Below are 20,205 nucleotides of genomic sequence, written 5' to 3' on the forward strand. Positions count from 1 at the left end.
AGGCACAGAACAGAGTGCAAACGGGGAGAGACAGCCCGCCTCGGTTCGGGTCAGGCCCACGCGAGGGGCAGCCCCGAGCGCCGTCCCAGAAGCCCCCGCGCCGCGCGGGTCCTGACGGGCCGTCCGGTCTTCCGCCGCACGTGTCTCCAGAGCGATGCCCAAATCTAAGCGAGACAAGAAAGGTGGGCTCCGGGGACCTCAGCCATGGGGGCAATGAGGACACGGGTGAGACGCCGAGGTCTCTCCAAGGAGATCCGCCGGCCGGGGTGGCGGGTTGGCATAGAAAGGTCACCGGGAGAGCTGGAGTCTGGGCCGGACCGACAGGCAGCTCCCGAGACAGCGTCTTGTGTCCCAGGCTTACCTCGAGCTCGCCAGCGACGAGAGTCTTAAACTGTTGATCCTACCTCCCGATTCTTGGGGTTACAGGCATGCACCACTAAGCCTAGTTTTTGCTGAGCTACCAGCTGAGCACTGAGCTACATCCCCTGCCGCGCGCGTGTGTGATTGAAACAGGATCTTGCAATGTAGCTCAGACTCACTGTGTAGACCAGGCTGGTCTCAAATTCAAGGAGTTCCCCCTACCTCATCCTCTCCAGAATGTAGGAATTTTACAGTCATGCATCGGCGTATCTGATAGCGGCTAGTGCGGTTTTTTTTTTTTTTTTTTTTTTTTTTTTTTGCCTTTTTTAAGGTTTTTCAAGACAGGTTTTCTCTGTAGCTTTGGTGCCTGGCCTGGAACTAGCTCTTGTAGACCAGGCTGGCCTCGAGCTCACAGAGATCCGCCTGCCTCTGCCTTTCGGGTGCTGGGATTAAAGGCGTGAGCCACCACCGCCCGACTTTTTTCTTAGTTTTTAATTGCCGGGTCCTTGAACTCTCCATCTTCAGCCTTCGCCCTAGATTCCATACTGGGCCACCACATCCAGCTAGTGAGCTGGCACTAGTGAACTGTGGGTGTTAGGAGACAAGAGAGTTGAACAAAAAGGGTCTGGCGCCATCAAACTCACCGCTTTAGTTGGGCTGTGTGTGTATCCTATGTCCTGGTCCAGTTAAGTATGGTTTGGCTGGTAGTAAAAGCGGAGTATACAGAAAGTGGAAATGGTACTGTTTTGTATGATGTGGTCAGGGAAGCTCTCAGTGGCAAGACGACAAATAAAACCCCCGGGAAAGGAAAGTAAGCAGACTGTACAGTTGTCTGAGAGCAGGTGGTTCTGCATAGTGGACCCCGAAGAGAAAGGGCTCTGGAGTCAACATACTAGGGAACTAGAGGCCAATGCGGCTGCAGTCAAGTGGACAAACTAGGGTTGAGGGGAAAGGATGTGGCCTTGTATGTGGCTGTACTCTAAAAGGACCACTTTGCCTCCCTCGATAGCCTGGAGGATATGAGGACAGAGATGAAGCAGCAAGGGTGGAAACCACCTGGGGAATGCTAAATTGAACCGAAGTCCTGTCAGCGGAGAGTCTGAGAATGGCTTGCCGTTGACTAGGTACATTGTAGGGACTGTGAGTGGCAGGCAGGGTAGATAAAAGACATTTCACATGCTGGGGACAAAGCTAGGGCTTTGTAACTGAAGTTCTGGTGAGTCCTTATGAAGTCATTTGGTTTTGTGGAGGGAACCCTGGTCAGATGTAGCAAATGCCAGTACCTTTTCCGGAAGTGGAACAGATAGGACCTCGGTTACTTTTCAGTAGTAGTTCTTGTGCGCCCCACCCCACCCCCAGCATTGTATTCTCAGGTCCAGGCACAAAATTGAAATGCGGGTATGTAGTAGACTAGAAAAGATGTGGTCCCAAAAAGATTAGTCGGTGCATGCAAGTAATCCCAGCACGTAGGAAGCAGAAGCGAGGAAGTGTATCTTGAGTTCAAGGCCAGCCCAAGCAGCCTTGTAGCAAGGTCCTGCCTTTAAAAAATAAAAAAGGGAAGAATTGTTTCTATTATTCCATAGCCAAGCCTAGCCATTGATAGCCTGTGCGCCATGCCCTGTAGCAGGAAAGAGTCCTGCCTCAGCCAGCATGTTAGGGCTGCCACTGAGAGCACTCTGTCAACAGCGGTGAGTCAGGAGATCCAGCAGTCAGCCCAAGGGACAGAGGGCGCCTGGTTTGTGCTAGGAGCTCTACTTAGGGGTCTCTGGGTCCAGAAGTGTTAGACAGTATTAGATAAGCAAGCACTCCCCCAGCCTTGAATGTCAGAAATGCCAGGGTCCATTGCTGCCTCCCTCACACTGGCTTAGTTCAGCCACACCTCCAAAGAACAAAGCTAATCTCTAAAGCATCCAGATTCAACACTCAACACCATCCTTTTCTTGGTTTTAGTTTCCTTAACAAAAACTGCCAAGAAAGGCTTGGAACTGAAGCAGAACCTGATAGAAGAGGTAAGTGTTTGCTCCTTTACTTTTCTAGTATGTATTTCCTCGGTAGGTGTGGAGGAGGACTGTTAGCAGTGTGTTAAAATCAGAAGCCACAGTTTTCCATCCTGCTCCCAGGTTTGCAGCCCTAGTTGAGCTCTGTGTACCTCCCATATCAGTAAATGCATTTTCCACACAATCCTCCTCCCTGTCCCTGAAGCTTCCTGTGACCCAGGGCCGGGTGGTGCTATTGCTGTTTTGCACTCTGGGTAATGGAAGCTTATTAGTGAGTTTGTAATGCTGCCCAGTATCTGAAGCCTGGAAATCACCAGGTATGGTGACTGTGGTCATTCCTCTGCAGCTGACCTACTAGCCCTCTATTGAGGGCCAGGGAAGCCCAGCCTCCTGGAAGTAGAGCTTTACCACATAGAGGCTGCAGCAAGCAGCCTGGCAAGACAGTGTGGATGAGGTGTCTCTCCAGGTTTATCAAAACGATGAGGCTCCTGTGGTTTTCACTTAGGCAGGGGCCTTCCCACAGTGGGTAGACGTTTCTAGATTAACTGTAAGTAGGCAAAGGAAAGCACTGGTCACAGAAGACCATAAGGCATGGGTTCCTGCTCACCTGCTGGAGTGGGTGACCTTGGTGTCACTCCTGTCAATGGTAAGTGACCAGATTAAAGGCCTGTAGGTGATTCTTTAGCATGAGGCCAGAGTTGCTCGACCCATGCTGCCCCTTCACCTCCAGAGCCTCATGAATTGTCCCACAGCTTCGGAAATGTGTGGATACATACAAGTACATCTTCATCTTCTCTGTGGCCAACATGAGGAACAACAAGCTGAAGGACATCCGAAATGCCTGGAAGCACAGCCGGTGAGCAGGCAGTGGGAAGAGGAAGGAGCACCAGGCAGGAGGGATGGACTGTGCCATCAGAGCCCAGCAGCAGGACTAACCCTTAGGGTCTACAACTCACTTGCTGAAGGGGACCATTTTTGTTAGAGGTGGGCTTTCCCTGGGCTGCTGGGCAATAGGGCTTGGTGTTCACTTGAGATGTTTGAGATTGGTTCCTTCAGAAAAGCGGCCCCTGGGGTCTGGCTTCCTGGTTTACTAGAATGTCATTATGTGTATCCACAGACCGACCCCGAAGCAGGCTGCAGCAGCTGATGGGTTGCAGTACTTGGGTGGGTGTTTTTTGGAGTCAGTCTCCCCACAGCCATGTGATGGTGGTCTCTGATGTTGGCAGTGAGCTGACTCAGACTATTACCAAAGTCGGGTTCTCTGGATAAGAGCATGGAAACAGGAATTCTGAGGGCACGGGGTGGGTTACACGGAGAACAAAAACCTCTAGCCTGTTCTGATCTGGGCTCCCAGGACTCCTGGCATTGGCTCACAGCCCTGTTTCTTTGTAGGATGTTCTTTGGCAAAAACAAGGTGATGATGGTGGCCTTGGGGCGAAGCCCATCTGACGAATACAAAGACAACCTACATCAGGTAGGTACTGACCCTCGATAAGTGAGGCTCTGCTGCCTCCTCTCCTGCTCTTCCCCTGTGCTGGGTGACTTCAGTGGGTCCAGGAGAGTCAAGCTCGGCTTAAATCTGTCTTGTCCTTAATCTGCAGACTCATGGGGTAGTTCCTATTGTGCCCTCGTGCCCTGCGTACTAGGGGTCGTACCAATCAGAAAAGGTTTCTGATGATAACCGGGCATCCCCAGTGGCTGGGGCCCTTGGTGAAGGAGCAGTGGTGCTCACTGTCGTTTTTCAGGTCAGCAAGAAGTTGAGAGGTGAAGTTGGGCTCCTCTTTACCAACCGCACAAAGGAGGAGGTGAACGGGTGAGTGTCTCTGAGGGGTGGGGGGAGAAGCTGAGGGTCGGGAAAGCTGAAAGGGTGGTCCCGTGGTGACATCGAACTGGGGCTCCGTCCTGGAAGCCTCTTACTAGAACCAGATTCTGTGATCGGGGTCCTCCCATTCTCTCTGGTGTAGTTCTCCCCATTGGGTGCTGGAACACAGCCAAGGTGGACAAGGACAGGAGGCCCTGCATTGTGTGCACTCAGTGGAGGGTCAGACTTCTGAATGGAGGCACAGCTGGGAACTTTCCCATCACTCTTCTCTGCCTTAGGTGGTTCACAAAGTATACAGAAATGGATTTTGCTCGAGCTGGGAACAAAGCAACTTTAACTGTGAGCCTGGATCCAGGGCCCCTGAAGCAGTTCCCTCATTCCATGGAACCACAGCTGAGGCAGCTGGGCCTGCCCACTGCCCTCAAGAAAGGTAGGTGGCTGGAGAGGTGGCTCAGGGTTAAGAGTAGTGGCTTCTTTTACACAGGACATGGGTTTGGTTCCCAGCACCCTCTTCTGGCCTCCACAGGCAGCAGATATTCACATGGTGCCACTCTCATACATGTAGGCAAAACACCCCTACACATAGAATAATTTTTAGAAAAAGAAGAAAGGAAGGAGCCAGGCAGTGATGGGGTAAACCTTTAATCCTAGCACTGAGGAGGCAGAGGCAGGTGGATCACTGAGTTTACGGACAACCTGGTCTACAGAGTGAGTTCCAGGACAGCCCAGGGCTACAGAGAGAAACTGTCTGGAAAGGAGAAAGGAAGAATGTAGGAAAGTCTAGAATGAAAAGCCACTCAGGACCACTTTCCCCCAGGCTCTCCCCTCTGACCAGCCACTTCTCTAGGTTCTCCTGAGAAGGCAGGACTGTGCTCTCATCTCCTGCAGGACATAGAAGAGGCGGCCACTGTCCCTGTGGGTGCTGAGCTGCAGGGAAGAGAGTCTGAAGCCAAATGCTTCCTGGCACAGAGCGCTAGCAGCAGGGGCCTTGTGAGCTCTGCTGGGAGTAACTTGCTGTCCCCCAACAGGTGTGGTGACCCTGCTGTCTGACTATGAGGTGTGCAAGGAGGGCGATGTGCTGACTCCAGAGCAGGCCCGCATCTTGGTGAGTCCGGGTCTGCAGCCTGGGGGAAGGGCCGTTGTCATTATTAACCTTCTGCTGGGACATGGCTCACAGGTGCTACTCCTCACTCTGCTTTCTCCTCCTGTTACAGAAGCTTTTTGGGTATGAGATGGCTGAATTCAAGGTGACCATCAAATACATGTGGGATGCCGAGTCTGGGAGATTCCAGCAGATGGACAGTGAGCTGCCTGAAAGTGCGTCTGCCTCTGAGGGAGAGTCAGAGGAAGAGGATGACAGCTGACTCTAGGGCGTGGGACGAAGGACTTCTAGCAAGTTCTTCATCTCCATTGTCACCAGGACTGCTGTCACCCCTCTGAAGGGAGCAGCTCTTTATTTGACGTGGATGCGGACAAGAGAGGAAGCTGGGGTGGGACTTTTGTTTCTACAAAGAATAAAATCTTGTCCTCAGGGTTTTCCCTGTAGATGGCAAGAGACTTTTCCTAGTGAAAAGGCATTCAGCTTTGTGCTTCTGTTTGGGCCTGCACAGCCTGGCCCCTCCACACCACAGCCCTGCAGATAGCAGCTGGCAGTGCCCACACCCGGCTGTGCTCTCGAGCCCTTTGTCTGAAATGCATTGGCTGAGGAGAGTTTTGAGCCTAGGCAACTTCATCACACGAGAGGGAAGGTAGAGACAGGTAGATTAGGAATTCAAAGTCCACCTGGCCTACCAAAGACCTTGTCTTAGAAACTAAAACAAATAGCTTGATAGATGAATTGGAGTTGAGTGCATTGGTCAGTTGTTAACTTGTATTGCGTGTCATAGATCCTTCAAATTTGGGGAAAAAAAGGAAAGGGCTGGAACTGGTACCTCCTAACCTGTCTTCCACCTGAGTGTTTACCAAAGTTTAGTACAATTCAGCAGTTTCTTCTGGTTTTCTATTCAAGGATATGAAAATATATATTCACACAAAACCTTATATGTGTGTGTTTCTGTTCTTTAAAATAATGCATGCACATGTGCATATATGTACGAACCTGTATACTTAGGTGACATGTACATACATGCATACACATGTACACATATATATTAGAATCTTCTGTATCTCAGGTTGTCTTCAGTCATGTAGCTGAGGATGACCTTGAACTTCTTGTCCTTTGCCCACACCTACTAAGTGCTGGGATGACAGGTGTTGGCAATCTCACCAGGATTTTGTGACCCTGGAGCCCTCTACCAACTGAGCCATATCTCTGCCGTACAGGAGACTTTAGAGTTGTTCACGTGGAAGTCGCAGAATACAAAAACAACCTGAAAGTCCCTCTGGGTAGAGTGGGCAAAGGACTAAGCTGTGAACTCACGGTAGCAGAGGAATCTCAGCAGGTGGAAGAAGCCTTGGGGCCACACGCGTGATTCTGCGTGTGACACTGCTGCAAAGAGACAACTCCACAGGGACAGGAAACAGAAGGATAGAAAGGCGGCTCGGCAGTTAAAACACCGGCTGCTCTTCCAGAGGACCCAGGTGTGATTTCCAGCACCCACATGGCCACTCACAACCTTCTGTAACTGCAGTTCCAGGGGGTCCAGTGCCCTCTTTGGCCTCCTCCTATAATGCAGGTCCTAGAACTTGGCAGAACTGACTCCATGATGGAAATTCCATTCACCCTTCTCATGCGCCCTCAGAAGGAAAGCAAGGAGTAAGCCACATGAATTTCAAATAATAAGGCCACCAGGTCTGCTGCAGCCTGAGCTACAGCCACGGCAGGTTTTATTCAACAGGAGGTGGTGGGGAGAGCTCAGGCAGCTCTCACACTGAAGAGCTGGGTGTAGAACAAGGCAATAGAAAGAAACAAAACAAAACCATCAGAGATCTGGATGAGGAGGGAAAGAGCAGCTGACTCGGCTCACAGCCCAGACTAGCCAGGCTAGAACACAGAGTGACAGGCAGTAACCACTACACCTCCCCAAGTCAGAACCAGCTTAGCGGAAGTAGTTGGGACAGTCATGAGCAATCAGGTCCCAGGCTTGGTCAAAGGCCTCCACGACAGCCGGCTCCAGGGGCCCTTCTTCAACGCAGGCCAAGTTCTGCTCCAATTGCTCCAGACTGGACATGCCCAGAATGACCGCATCCCCATGGGCACCCTGCAAGGGACATACAGATTCCAGCACACATCTGCCATCCCATCGACTCATCACCCGCCCCTCCTGCCCGTCGCTTGCTGAGATTTAGGATCTGTTTTCACTTGAGTATTGCTTCTAGGAGAAATGACTACCGTCTCCAAACAGCCAAGGGCTGCCAGGCTCCTCTGCCCTGCAGGACAGTTTGGGAAAAACTTAGATTCAGGCCTGACGTTTACCAAGAACTAAAGGGGCAACATTACCCCAGAATGCCCCCACTGGAGAAGGGGGTTAAGGAGAGGAAGTGGGGACAGCAGACAGAAAGGGATGCTCCCAGGGACACAGAATTGAGTTCTCTCCAGAGATAGTGCTGGAAAGCATATAATAAAGAATTTCATTTTTAATGTTCTTTTCAGAGACAAATCTATGCTGATTTCCTACACCACGGAAGTAGGTAAACCAGTTCTCATCTGGAGAACCAGTTTCTCCATAAGGAAATGGAGATCATGGGAGCTGGAGGGATGGCTTAACCACTAGGAGCAGTTTCTGCTCTTGAAGACAACCTGGATTTGGTTTTCACTACCCACATGGTGCTGGCTCACAAGCACTTGTAACTACAATCCTAGGGGATGTGCCACCCTCTTCTGGCTTCTGCTGGAACTACAAGCACATGTGGCCACCAGAAAAGCACTCATACAGACAAAATAACTAGATCTTTAAGAAATACAATCCAGATGACTAGATTTCACACAGTCATTGGAACACAGCGAGGTAAGTTAGCACTACCACGTGTCACCAGCCTGGGACAAGCTGGGCCAGAGATGGAGTCTCCAGGGAATTCAACCCCCTACCTGCCAAGTCCATGCCTTCACTCCCCCCCTCCATAAGACTTCACAGCAGAGGCTGAACCACCACGACCTCCTGGGCTACCTTGAGTTGTGAGTGATGGTACATCCAGCGCAGGGCGGCTGACGTCATACTAGGGGTACTGGCACCATAGGTGGATTTCAGAGCCTTCTCCACCAGGGCGATGCCCTTGAAGTGTTCCTCCTTCCAGTACCTGAATAGGCGGGGGGGGGGGAGGGGGGGAGTGACATGGGGTCAGTTTCTCAGGGGTCACTAGAGGGTGACCCAAACCCTACATCCCTGAGGTGACTTCTGTCCTCAGGCAGAGCTCTGCCCCTTCAGCATCAGAGCACACAGGTCTCCAGGCCCCTTGTCAGGTCAGCGAGGGACACAGAGGACAAGAATCTGGTACTTTGCATGCTCATCAAATGTTAATAATACAGCGGCCTAAGTGAGGACTCTCAGCTGCCACAACAACACACTTGGAAGCCCTGGATTGTCACACAAAAGCCTGGCTAAAGTCATGGGCACCAGTCTGGCTTCTGTGGTCACCTCCCTTCCCTAAACTCACTGGTCTACTTCCTGAGGAAGGGACATTTTCCCTGCAGCCTGTCTTAGTAACATGATCAGAAGAGAAGCTGATTGCCCTGCATGCTGAAGGGCAGCAGGGCCTTGATTCTCCAGAGGAGAACGCTGGGATCAAACTGTGCGAAATGACTTCAGAACCACTGATCAAGGCAGTGGTTTGTACTCCAGGCAGAAGGATCACAGACTGTTAGTGGTGCAGGCTGCAATTAGGGGTTCTTTGTGGTTGCCATTTTGTCCTGAGATGTTGAGCATCAAATGCAAGGTGTCCTCACACCCAACCTTTGCGCGCTACCAGTGAGCAGCACACTCCCTACAGGTCAGGCTATTGCAGATGGCTCACTGCTTTTTTTGTTTGTTTGTTTTGTTTTGTTTTGTTTTTCGAGACAGGGTTTCTCTGTGGTTTTGGAACCTGTCCTGGAACTAGCTCTTGTAGACCAGGCTGGTCTCGAACTCACAGAGATCCGCCTGCCTCTGCCTCCCAAGTGCTGGGATTAAAGGCATGCACCACCACCGCCCGGCTGGCTCACTGCTTTTAACTTTGGATTTTTCCAGTCAAACCAATATCAGAGCCTCCTGCAGGAAGCTTGCTTGCTGGGCCTTTCCAGAGACTACAAATAGCAAATGCATCAGTCTATGCTCAGCAATAAGCCTTGGAGACATGGCAGCTAAGTTGCCAGAGGGGAAGAGAGTGTAAGAGTTTCAAACAGTGGCTGGCCATGGGGACACACATATCTGATCCCACATCTCAGGAGGCTGAGGCAGGAGTTCACAAGTTGTACACTACACTGATGTAGGATGGTCATCTGTCTATATTTTACTTTCATTGGTTAATAAAGAAACTGCCTTGGCCTTTGATAGGCCAGCCCTTAGGTGGGTGGAGTAGACTGAACTGAATTCTGGGAGGAAGAAGGCAGCAAGGCAGATGCCTTAGGAAGACACCATGCTTCTCCGACTCCAGACAGATGTAGGTGAGAATCTTTCCCGGTAAGCCACCACCTCATGGTGCTACACAGATTATTAGAAATGGGTTAATCAAGATGTGAGAGTTAGCCAGTAAGAGACTAGAGATAATGGGCCAAGCAGTGTTTAAATGAATACAATTTGTGTGTTGTTATTTTGGGTGTAAAGCTAGCCGTGCAGAAGCCGGGCGGGACCAAAAGCAGGCCAGATCACCTCCTCACTACACTATAATGGGTCAAACTAGACCTCAAAAAAGTCACTTGAAAGAAAAATCAAATCTTTGATAATTTTTATTTTTTCTTTCTATTTTTATAGTGCTGGGAATCAAAGTCAGAGCTTTGAGCATTCCATACCCAGGCAATAGGCAGGTCTTGCACTTGTAATCTTTCTGCCTCAGTTTCCCCAGTCAGATACATTTTTAGATATTTAAAATTTGGATCAGAGCATTGTAAAAGACACTAGGAATCCTAGCTCATTGCCCACGTGGTGGTGGCACCTATAATCCCAGCACGCAGGGGGCAGAAGCAGGCAGATTTCTAAGAAAAAGGCCAATCTGGTCTAAAGAGTGAGTTCCAAGACAACCAGTGCTACACACACACATACACACGCACACGCGCGCACACACACACACACACAAACCCTGTGCGGCGGGGGGGGGGGAGAAAAACAAATGTCCTAGGTCTTATGTGAAGGCACGAAGACCAGGTGTTCAAGGTTAACCTCAAATATAAAGCAAGTTTGAGATTGGCCTGGATTCACAGGATGTTGACTCAAACGAAAGAAACAAAGAAAGAGAGAGAGAGAGAGAGGGAGGGAGGGAGGGAAGGAAGGAAGGAATAGAGGAAAGAAGGAAGGAAGGAAGGAAGGAAGGAAGGAAGGAAGGAAGGAAGGAAGGAAGGAAGGAAGGAAGGAAGGAAGGAGAAAGAAGTTGTCCTGAACATTGTTCACCTACGACCACTTGAGACAACGAAGACAATTTTACGAACAAGATGACACAGGACTAAGACTCATTGGATCAGCACCAAGCTCCAGGCTCCCCCAAGTCCATCTGGGGTTGTCCTCTCAATGTTGGCAGTGGAAGAGCTTTTTCCAAGAATCACACACAGGGTAACAATGTACAGACATCAGGCCATCCCTATGACAATGCAAGAACATCCCTCCAAGGCCCAGGGCAGCTAACATCCAGAGTCTTAGGGCTGAAACCACAGTAGGGCTGGTCCCCAAGAAAGCAGCCTCAGGGATCCTCCCTCCAACCAAAGAAACCTATAGCACTTCTCTTCCAGACACAGCCCCCTCATCACAGCTCACCGGTTAAAGGTAACATGAGCAAACTGATTCCCAAAGAAGCGGCTCTCAGGCTGCTTTTCGTCCTTGTCCTGGTATTTATACCTGCCCGTCAGCAGACCACCTGCAGGAAGACAGCAGTCAGAACCTGATCCAGACTCTTCCCAGAGATAGCCAGGTCATTCCCTGCTAGGAACTAGAGAACAGGAGGGAGTCTGGAATGAGAAGATCCAGGAACCCCTTCTTGAAGCTCCAGACTTCCCAGGTCTGAGATGAGCATCCACCAGGCCATCAATAGGAGAAACACAGGCCAGGCATGCCCACCCACCCACACATCCACATGGCCGTTCCCCATGGCAGCCCTTACCAGCCAAAGGGTTGAAGGCATAGAATCTCAATCCAAAGTGTCTGAGACAGGGGAAGAGCTCCTTCTCCACCTGCCGGGTGGTGGCATTGTACATGCCCTGCAGGAAGACATTTGGAGAGGGAGGACATGTCAACAGACACCAAATGTATCCTCCTAAATCCATCAGTTTAACCTTAAGAATCCCAGACCTAGACATTCAGGGCATTCACACAGTGCTGTCGGCAGGTCTCATGGTCATGCTAAAGATCGAGACTCAGTGGAACCTTAGACCCCAAAGTCTGGATGGTTCTAAATCACCAGATTCCTCTCACCTGGTACACAGTTGGCATGATCCAGCCATTTTTCTTGCAGAGGGTACAGATCTCAGCCACTTCCCAGGAGGCATAGTTGGACAGGCCAAGCTCCACAAACTTGCCCTGCAGGGGAGAGACTCCATCAGAGCCCAGCTCAGTCCAGGAGACCAGGAATGGGAGACTGACTGAGAGGGCAGCCTGGAGTGAGGTCTGTGCCCGCCCTGTGTTGCCAGCACTCCCTCCCCTGGCAGGGAGTGGCCAAGCTCAGGGGCCACACTCACCTCCTGATGCAGCTGGTGGCAGACCTGCAGCGTCTCCTCTATAGGGGTGTTGTGGTCTGGCATGTGTAGGTAGAAGAGGTCCACCCGGGGACACTGCAGCCGCTTGAGGGACGTCTCCAGCTGGGACCGGACATCATCAGGCTTCAATGTCTTCCCAAACATTGGACAAGCCTTGGTTGCAATTTTCACTTTCCAGGGGGGGAAAAATGCAAGTTAAAGTCACTTTATCAAACATAGTATCTACCTTAACAGTTGAGGAAGAGAACTGGGCAGAATATGGTGGTGCCTGCCTCTGTTCCTAAATCTGTAGGGATGGAGGAAAGGATCAGGAACTCAAGTGTTACGGCATGCTTCTGTACACTATAAATATGTATTGTTCCTATTGGTTAATAATAAAAACTGTCTGACTAGTAGCCAGGCAAGAAAAGGTGAGGTGGAACATTGAAACTGGGGAGTCAGATGAGGAGGGGAAGACAAGAAAGAGATGCAAGCAACTGCCCAAGAAAAACCATGCCAGCAGACTGGTAAAAGCCATTGTTACATGGCAATACATAGATTATTAGAAGTGGGTTAGTTTAGATGTAAGAGTTAATGTAAGAGCTAGTTAGTAATAAACATGAACTATAGGCCAAACAGTTTGGTATTAATATAAGTTTCTGTGTGATTATTCGGGATCCTGCAATCAGGAAACGAAAGCTCCACTTCCATTTGAACTCATGGTCATCCTTGCCCACATAGTACAAATCTAGGTCTATAGGAAACACTGTATCATAAAGAGCAGGGGAAAGGAGGAAGAGAGGGTGAATGGAAGGAGAGAGAGAATTAAGAAATATACAGAAAAAGGCAGAGATAATTGGGTTCAAATTGCAGCTCTGCCATTAGGAGCTGTGGCCTTGACTAAACTGAGCGCTCCTCAATGCTGCCAATTGTAAATGACAAAGAGAGTGATAACGGCTTTTGGAGAAGCCCCGAGGGTTGACAGACATAGCTGACAATGAACATGAAGAGTGGTTTGTATTCTCGCTGTGATAATTACCTACTGGGCACCTAGGTGAGCCAAACCAGGCACTGGGGCTGGTGGATGCAGAGGACCTGTGCTCATGGCCTTGCAGAGTACAGGCCACTGTTGAGTAGTGAGGCAGGGGAGAAGTTGAGGTTCCACAGGGGGGAGAACAGGGAGGCAGAGGCTAACCTGGGGTCACAGGGGTTCCTGAGAATCTCATCTGAGTGTCTAGGGCAAGTGAGAAGCTAGCAAACTAAGAACAATAAGGTGCTTGTTCACAGGGAGGAGGGCTTTAGAAACCATGAGAAAGAGGGCCCTGAGTGAGAACCACACCTGCCAATTGAGGCACCAGAGCACCAGGTCTGGGGTGAGGGACACGGGAAAAGAAAAAAGAGAACAGAGCTGGAGAGGAACCACATTACTTGACTTTCCTGATGGGACATCAGTTTCAGAGCTGAGCCATGGTTTGGCCCAAGCAGCCCTGAACTCAAACAGGGGAAGAAGGGAGGGCTCAAAAAAGCAATTTCAATCAGAATTCAGATCCAGGCTCTGGTGGTGGTCATGGGTAATGTGTATATGCCAGCACTCTGGAAGCTGGGCAGGAGTAGCCCAGCCTGAGCTACATGTAGATCCTAGGTTAGCCTGGGCTGCATACACAGATACTATCACATAATACAACTCCTCCTTTCACTGGGAGGTAGGCAGGAGATCTAGAAACAGCAGGGCACCAAGTGCACGGGTCTGCTTCTGTTCTGGATCCCACTGTGCTGTGAATCCCAGAGTAGAACTCCATAGGGCAGTGGTCAGCGTGCAATGGAAGAGGAAGAGTTCCATACAGCATAGCAGCAGGCCAGAGAAGTGCAGTGTTGCCTGTAGAGGCTTAGGCAGGGGACTGAGTGTAGACAAGACAAGCACAAGACAGCTGCATAGCTCCAGGCCCCTGTTCTTTTTGTGTAGAAACATTGGTTTCTTTTTTTACCTCTTTTTAAAAACCAAGTACTTATTACATACATAGTGTATGTAAACAATACAAGTATTACGTATGAGATAATACATACAAATTATGTATGTGCATAATCCATACATAGTATTCTGTCTGCACCAGATCTCATTACAGATGTTTATGAGCCACCATTGGTTGCTGGGAATTGAACTGAGGACTTCTGGATGAGCAGTCAGTGCTCTTAACCTCTGAGCCATCTCTCCAGCGGGTGACACTGGTTTCTATGACCGCTGCCCGGATGAAGCATGAGACCCTGTTAACCAACAGGCTCACTATCTACAGGATCCAGGGCCATAAGAAAAGGAGGAAGGAGGTTTCTGTCTGGGATGGTGGTGCTGAGCAGAGCCACAGAGACAGGAGTCCTGTAGATTAGGTGCCTCCAGGGAACCTGCTGGCAGCAGCCCAGAACGCAAGCCCGGGCTAGCCGCATGGGTCCAGGCTGGACTAAAGCTAGGAACACAGTGTGAGGAGGATCCTCAGCTACTTTGTCAAAACAGAGTGTGGAAGGAGACTGTCAAAACGAAAGCTAGCTATGTCTGAAGAGTTTGCATGCCTGAAGAGGTGCGGTTCTCAGAGATCTTGCGTGAACAAGGGGAGACCAGGGCTCCAGGAGCCCGACAAAGCTGTGCTGGAGCAAGGGATGACAGATTTGACTGTTTGTTACCTTTGCAGCCACTGCGGCCCAGCTCGAGCCCCAGGCTGCCCAGGATTGTCTCGGACCGGCCTTCTGTATACACAAAGGCTGTGTCGATCTCGGTGTGGCCGCGCTTCAGGAAAGCTTGCACCGAAGAGGCACTAGAGGTCTGATCCATGCGGCCCCCCATTTCCATGGCACCCAGCACAGTGGCGGGACGAGCAGACGACATGATGGCTCTGGTAAAGGTGGAGGAAGGCGAAGGATAAGAGAGGAAGGGGGACCAAGAAGTTTGCGGCTCTAGTGCAAAGGCGCCTACAGCTTTAATAGCTGCTGCTAGTGGCCATGCCCATGGGGCGGAGCGAGCAGAGGTGGGGCGGAATTTGCACTCTGGTATGAGAGACTTCCTCAAAGCTCTGTATCTGCCCTGCAAATCTTGAACCTTCCCGTGCACCCTGGAAGACAGTAGGCTGGCACCCTTCCCTGTTTGTTCTCTCTGCTTCACTCCTGACCACCCTGGGTCTCTGTTCCCTTTTAGGAGTTTATGGGGTAAGTGACCTCATACCCAAAGTTCCAGCACTTTACAACTGCTGAGACACAAGTTTTAGTTTTGTTTTTCTTTTTTTAAAAAAAGATTGAATGTAGCAAAAAATCAATAAATCCAGATGTGTGACCTGGGCTTGTCCCAGTACACTTGGGAACGGAGGTAAAGACATAAAGATTAAGAACTCAAAGTCCACCTTGCTTAACAAAGGCCTTGTCTTACAAACTAAAACAAATAGCTTCATGAATGAATTGAGGTTGAGGGCATAAGTCAATTACTAACTTGTATTACTAGTGACAGGTCCTGCAAAGGTCGGGGAGCAAAGATAAGGACTGGAAATGGTACTTCCAACCAATCTGTAAGCTGTTTACAAAAGGTTGGTCACAATGACTCAGCAACTTCTTTTTTTTTTTTACTTCAAGGACATGAAAAGATATATTCACACAAAAGCCTATATTCTCTGTTGTTCTTTAACATTATACATACATACATGCATACACACACACACATATTTGTAAGGCTCTTGTGTATCTCCTGTGGCTTCAACTCGTGTAGTTGTTGAGGATGACCTTGAACTTCTTGTTCTTGCCCACACCTACTAAGTGCTGGGATGACAGGTGTTGGCAATCTCACCAGCATTTTGTGACCCTGGAGCCCTCTACCAACTGAGCCATATCTCTGCCATACAGGAGACTTTAGAGTTGTTCACTTGGAAGTGGCAGAATACAGAAACAACCTGAATGTCCCTCTGGGTAGAGTGGGCAAAGGACTAAGCTGTGAACCCACGGTAGCAGAGGAGTCTCAGCAGGTGGAAGAAACCTCAGGGCCACACGCGTGATTCTGCGTGTGCTACTGCAAAGACACAACTCCAGAGGGACAGGAAACAGAAGGATAAAAAGGCGGCTTGGCAGTTAAAACACCGGCTGCTCTTCCAGAGGACCCAGGTGTGATTTCCAGCACCCACATGGCCACTCACAACCTTTTGTAACTGCAGTTCCAGGGGGTCCAGTGCCCTCTCTGGCTCCTCCCCTAATGCAGACCCCAGACCTTGGCAGAACTGACTCCATGATGGAAATACCATTTAGCTTATAAAACACAGAATGGAGCCAACATCACCTTCCAAAATAAAGCAAAGACCTAATCCCTCAGATCCATAGTTCTGGGGACGTCCCTCACTGTACCCACCTTGTTTTTTGTCTTCTGCAGTTCTGTTTTGGGCTAACACCGAAGAATGTCAACCCAGAATATGTTTTTTGTGCTTAAAAGCTCACCCTGTAAATGCTGAGGGCTACTCTTGGATCCTAAATGTCCAGGGGTCTCTGGTTGGCTAATAGAGACTTTCTGTTGTCTTAAACCCATGTGTGAGGTGTCCTTCCTGGTGGGTACCCCACAACACTCCAGCACCAGAACACATACCATTGGCTTCCAGGGTCCTCAGAGAGAGGAGGTCATGGAGAGCTTCGCTGGGGGATGGGACTGTGTGTTGATTGTGGGGTGACTCAAGACTGTATGTCCAAACTTTCAGAGCTGTACACTACAATAGGTGACCTTGCCAAGTGTGATGGCTCATATTTGAGAAGATTGCTGGCTGCTGGAGGCTAGCCTGGACTATCTAGTGAGTTCCAGTCCTTCCTGGGCTACAGTATGAGACCAGTCCTCCAACACAGAGAAGGGAAATCCTCTGTGCTCACACACACACACACACACACACACATATCCCTAGTGCTTACCCAGCACTGCTTTCTCTGGAAGAAGCAGCTCTTTATTTTACTATGGATAAAGACAATGCAGGAAGCTGGCGCAGGATTTTGTTTCACTCTGTGAAGCTGTGATTCTTTGCCTGTCTAAAACACCTGATGGTCTAATAAAGAGCTGAATGACCAATAGTGAGGCAGGAACACGGATAGGCAGGGATAGCAGGCTGACAGGATAAACAGAAATCTAGGAGGGGGCAGGAACAGCAAGCTAACAAGAAAAGGGGGACGACCGGGGTTAGTCACCCAACTACACAGGAGCTGTGGAGAGAGGAAAAAAGATATACAGAAATAGAGGAATATAAAAGCCCAGAGGCAAAAGGTGGTCAGGCCAATTTAAGAAAAGCTGACAGGCAAGAAGTCAACTTACGGCTGAGCATTTAAAACTAAGAATAAGCCTCTGTGTGCGATTTATTTGGGAGCTGTGTTGTGGACCCATCAAAACCCAAAAGAGAAAAACAGCACACAACACACCACTTAGACAAAAAATGCATACGCACAGACACACAAAACAGGGCAAGGCCGTCAGGCCAGGAACAAAGGCCTGTCCCTAAAGCAGAGGAAAGCCACTGCTGGGGGTGGGAGCAAATAGCTTATTGAGTTAGACTCTCCCACTCAGTAACACGGTTGATCTTGAACTTACAGTAATCCTCCAGCCTCTGTTTCTCAAGTGCTAGGATTTTCCTGTGTTATGCCACACCTGGCTGGTTAGGTGTGACCCACAGAAGAGGAGAGCTATATAACTCAGTGGTAAAACATCTGCCTGCCAGGATTAAGGCCCCAGTTTCCCTCCCTAGCAGCACACAGAAACTGATGCAGGTTGTTAAGCAATTAGAACCCTCTAGATTTTCCAGCCTCTGCCCCTGAGGATTTAAAGTGCAAAAAGACCACCTAGACTGACTAGGTGGGCCTTTGGTCTTCACAATCATGAACATATAAACCTGCGACAAGCCAGTGTGTTCACGTCTCCAAGGCCTGCTACCTCACGTAGCTGAGGTAGGATTGAATGTTTGAGGCTGAGCTGTACATGGTGCAAGTCTATGCTATAAAAAAAGCCAGACGTGTTATACACACAGTGGTTGGGAGGTAGAGACAAGGAGACCTGATATGCAGCAGATTCAATGCCAGCCTTGTATACAAAGTCCCTGTCTCAAAACCAAGAATCAGTTAGATGGCCGAGCAGGTAGAAGCTGTGGAGTCTTCTTTTACTCTATGTAAATATATGTCCCTGTGATTGGTTTCAAAGAAGATGACTGGCCAATAGCTGGACAGGAGAACCAGACTAAGGACACTAGGAAGAAGAAGGGCAGAGTCAGAGGAGTCTCCTCCAGACACTGAGAGAAAACAGGAGGTGCAGGAGGAAAGAGAGGTAATGGAACTCGGCAGATGGAAATTAATAGAAACGGATTATGTCAGTGGCCATGTCAGAGGAGCAGGAATGGAGACCAACTTCAGGGTGTCAGCCCACCAGGAGGAAAATCCCTCTGATGGGTGAGTCTCAGACAGTCAAGGCCCCGAGACCACAGACTCCAGAATGTCTTCTTCTTCTGCTGTCTTTCTCTGATATCTGGTATGGTGTGAATGGGTGTGGGGAGATCCCCACTGCCTGTAATGTGGTGTGATTGTCTCATGGGAACATCCCGTTCTACTGGGTGTTTTTACCTGTGGGGTGTTTTTTAAATGATTTCTTCTTAAACTGTACTGACTGATAGTAATAATGTTAGTTTAAACAACGTCCTGATGATTAAAAGTAAATACAAGGAGGTGTTCCACAGCTAGGACCTACAAGTTTCACCTGAGGAGCTGCAGAGATGCAGTTCAGGTTCATAGTTAAGGAAACAATTGAGTCCCCAGGAGCCAGGCTGGCTCAGATCCTTTTAATGTCAATGTTGGGAGATTGTTCACAGGTTACAGAGTACATCTTACTGGAAATAAGTCTTTGAAAATAACTTATTAAAGTTAGATTAGGGGGGCTGGAGAGATGGCTCAAAGGTTAAGAGCATTGCCTGCTCTTCCAAAGGTCCTGAGTTCAATTCCCTGCAACCACATGGTGGCTCCCAACCATCTGTAATGAGGTCTGGTGCCCTCTTCTGGCCTGCAGGCATACACACAGACAGAATATTGTATACATAATAAATAAATAAATAAATAAATAAATAAATAAATAAATATTTTTATAAAATGAGAGAAGGAACTCACCATGATAATAAAACCTGGAGAATGCTAAGGAAGAATAAAAATAAGGTCTGAAGGAAACCACCAAGAGAGTGTGAGGGTCTTTTTCCCTAACCCCTCAGATAAAAAGTTATCGTGCACCAACTCTTGATTTCCTTTCAGCCCTGTTGGAGGCTGGTCCCCCAAGCCGTAGTAGGTTAATCTAAGAGTTAGTAATAAGCCTGAGCTATCAGTCGAGAATTTATAGTTAATATTAAGTTAATAACCATATGGGTTATTTGGATACTGCTAAGGTGGGAAAGAAAAGTTTGCCTAAAGAAGCACTTGCTTCCCTGCTGGACATAATAGTGGTCAATATTCACCCAGCCCTCCCAGCAAATCCTTTGGGCAAAAGCAGTGCTCTTCCATGGTAGAGTCTGGGGTAACCACTTGCAGAAGGGATACTTGATAATGAATGTAGGGGATAGTGGGTGCCCAGGCAGCCGGGCAGGTGCAGTGGACACTGGGGTCCCAGGGGGTGGCTTCAGCACAGTAGCACATGTTGGCTGAGGACATCAGCAGCTGCTGAGTGAAGCCCAGGCTGAGAGAGAGAGGCGGCAGCAGGAGCAGCAGAAGCCCCTGCCGGGGAAGAGGAAGCTGAGTGCAGAGTCAGTGTTGAGGTGACTTGAGGCCCAGGGAGGGGTTCCAGAGAAAGTTTGTAACCCCAGAGTGAGGGAGCAAGCTGCATGTTAAGGGGGCTTGGGTAGGAAAAACTCGAGAGGTGGGATGAGACCAAGGGGCTACTTGAATAAGAGTCAGCTGCAAGCTGCAACTAAGGCTGCTGCAAAGCCAGCAGTGAGAGGCTGCTTCAATATCTCATGCCCTGCCTTGGACACCAGATGAAGAATTTATCTAAATTTTTCTTATTAGTAAAACCCCGGGAGTCAGATATCAGGGTAAAAACCTGATTGATAAGAGAAGCTGCAAGAAAGCGACAAGCGACCTCCTCTATCTCTCCTTCCCTGATCCAAAGGCCAAAGAATCTTTCTCCACCCTTCCCTACTACAGCTGTGTCTATGCATCCAGGGTCCTACAAGATCTCTATGACTAATTCTGGTCAGCACGTCGCTAAGTGATTG

General features: G+C 49.3%; 2 protein-coding genes across 2 annotated transcripts; one reads left to right on the top strand and one right to left on the bottom strand.

Moving 5' to 3' along the window:
- Positions 1-53: 53 nt before the first annotated feature.
- Mrto4 (MRT4 homolog, ribosome maturation factor) lies at positions 54-6,219 on the top strand. Its single transcript, XM_057783723.1, has 8 exons — positions 54-182; positions 2,311-2,369; positions 3,110-3,213; positions 3,750-3,831; positions 4,103-4,170; positions 4,458-4,609; positions 5,208-5,284; positions 5,394-6,219. Exons 1-8 carry the CDS (start codon positions 155-157, stop codon positions 5,541-5,543), a joined length of 720 nt encoding a protein of 239 aa, XP_057639706.1. The 5' UTR covers positions 54-154; the 3' UTR covers positions 5,544-6,219.
- Positions 6,220-6,950: 731 nt separating this feature from the next.
- Positions 6,951-14,939, bottom strand: LOC130883388 (aflatoxin B1 aldehyde reductase member 3-like). Its single transcript, XM_057783720.1, has 7 exons — positions 14,645-14,939; positions 11,975-12,162; positions 11,712-11,816; positions 11,401-11,497; positions 11,058-11,157; positions 8,286-8,415; positions 6,951-7,379 (listed from the first exon to the last, which is right to left on the bottom strand). The coding sequence occupies exons 1-7, from the start codon at positions 14,844-14,846 to the stop codon at positions 7,218-7,220; spliced, it is 984 nt and encodes a 327-aa protein (XP_057639703.1). The 5' UTR covers positions 14,847-14,939; the 3' UTR covers positions 6,951-7,217.
- Between the last annotated feature and the right edge of the window lie 5,266 nt (positions 14,940-20,205).

This window comes from Chionomys nivalis, chromosome 11 (genome assembly GCF_950005125.1).
Source record: "Chionomys nivalis chromosome 11, mChiNiv1.1, whole genome shotgun sequence".
Classification (NCBI taxonomy): domain Eukaryota; kingdom Metazoa; phylum Chordata; class Mammalia; order Rodentia; family Cricetidae; genus Chionomys; species Chionomys nivalis.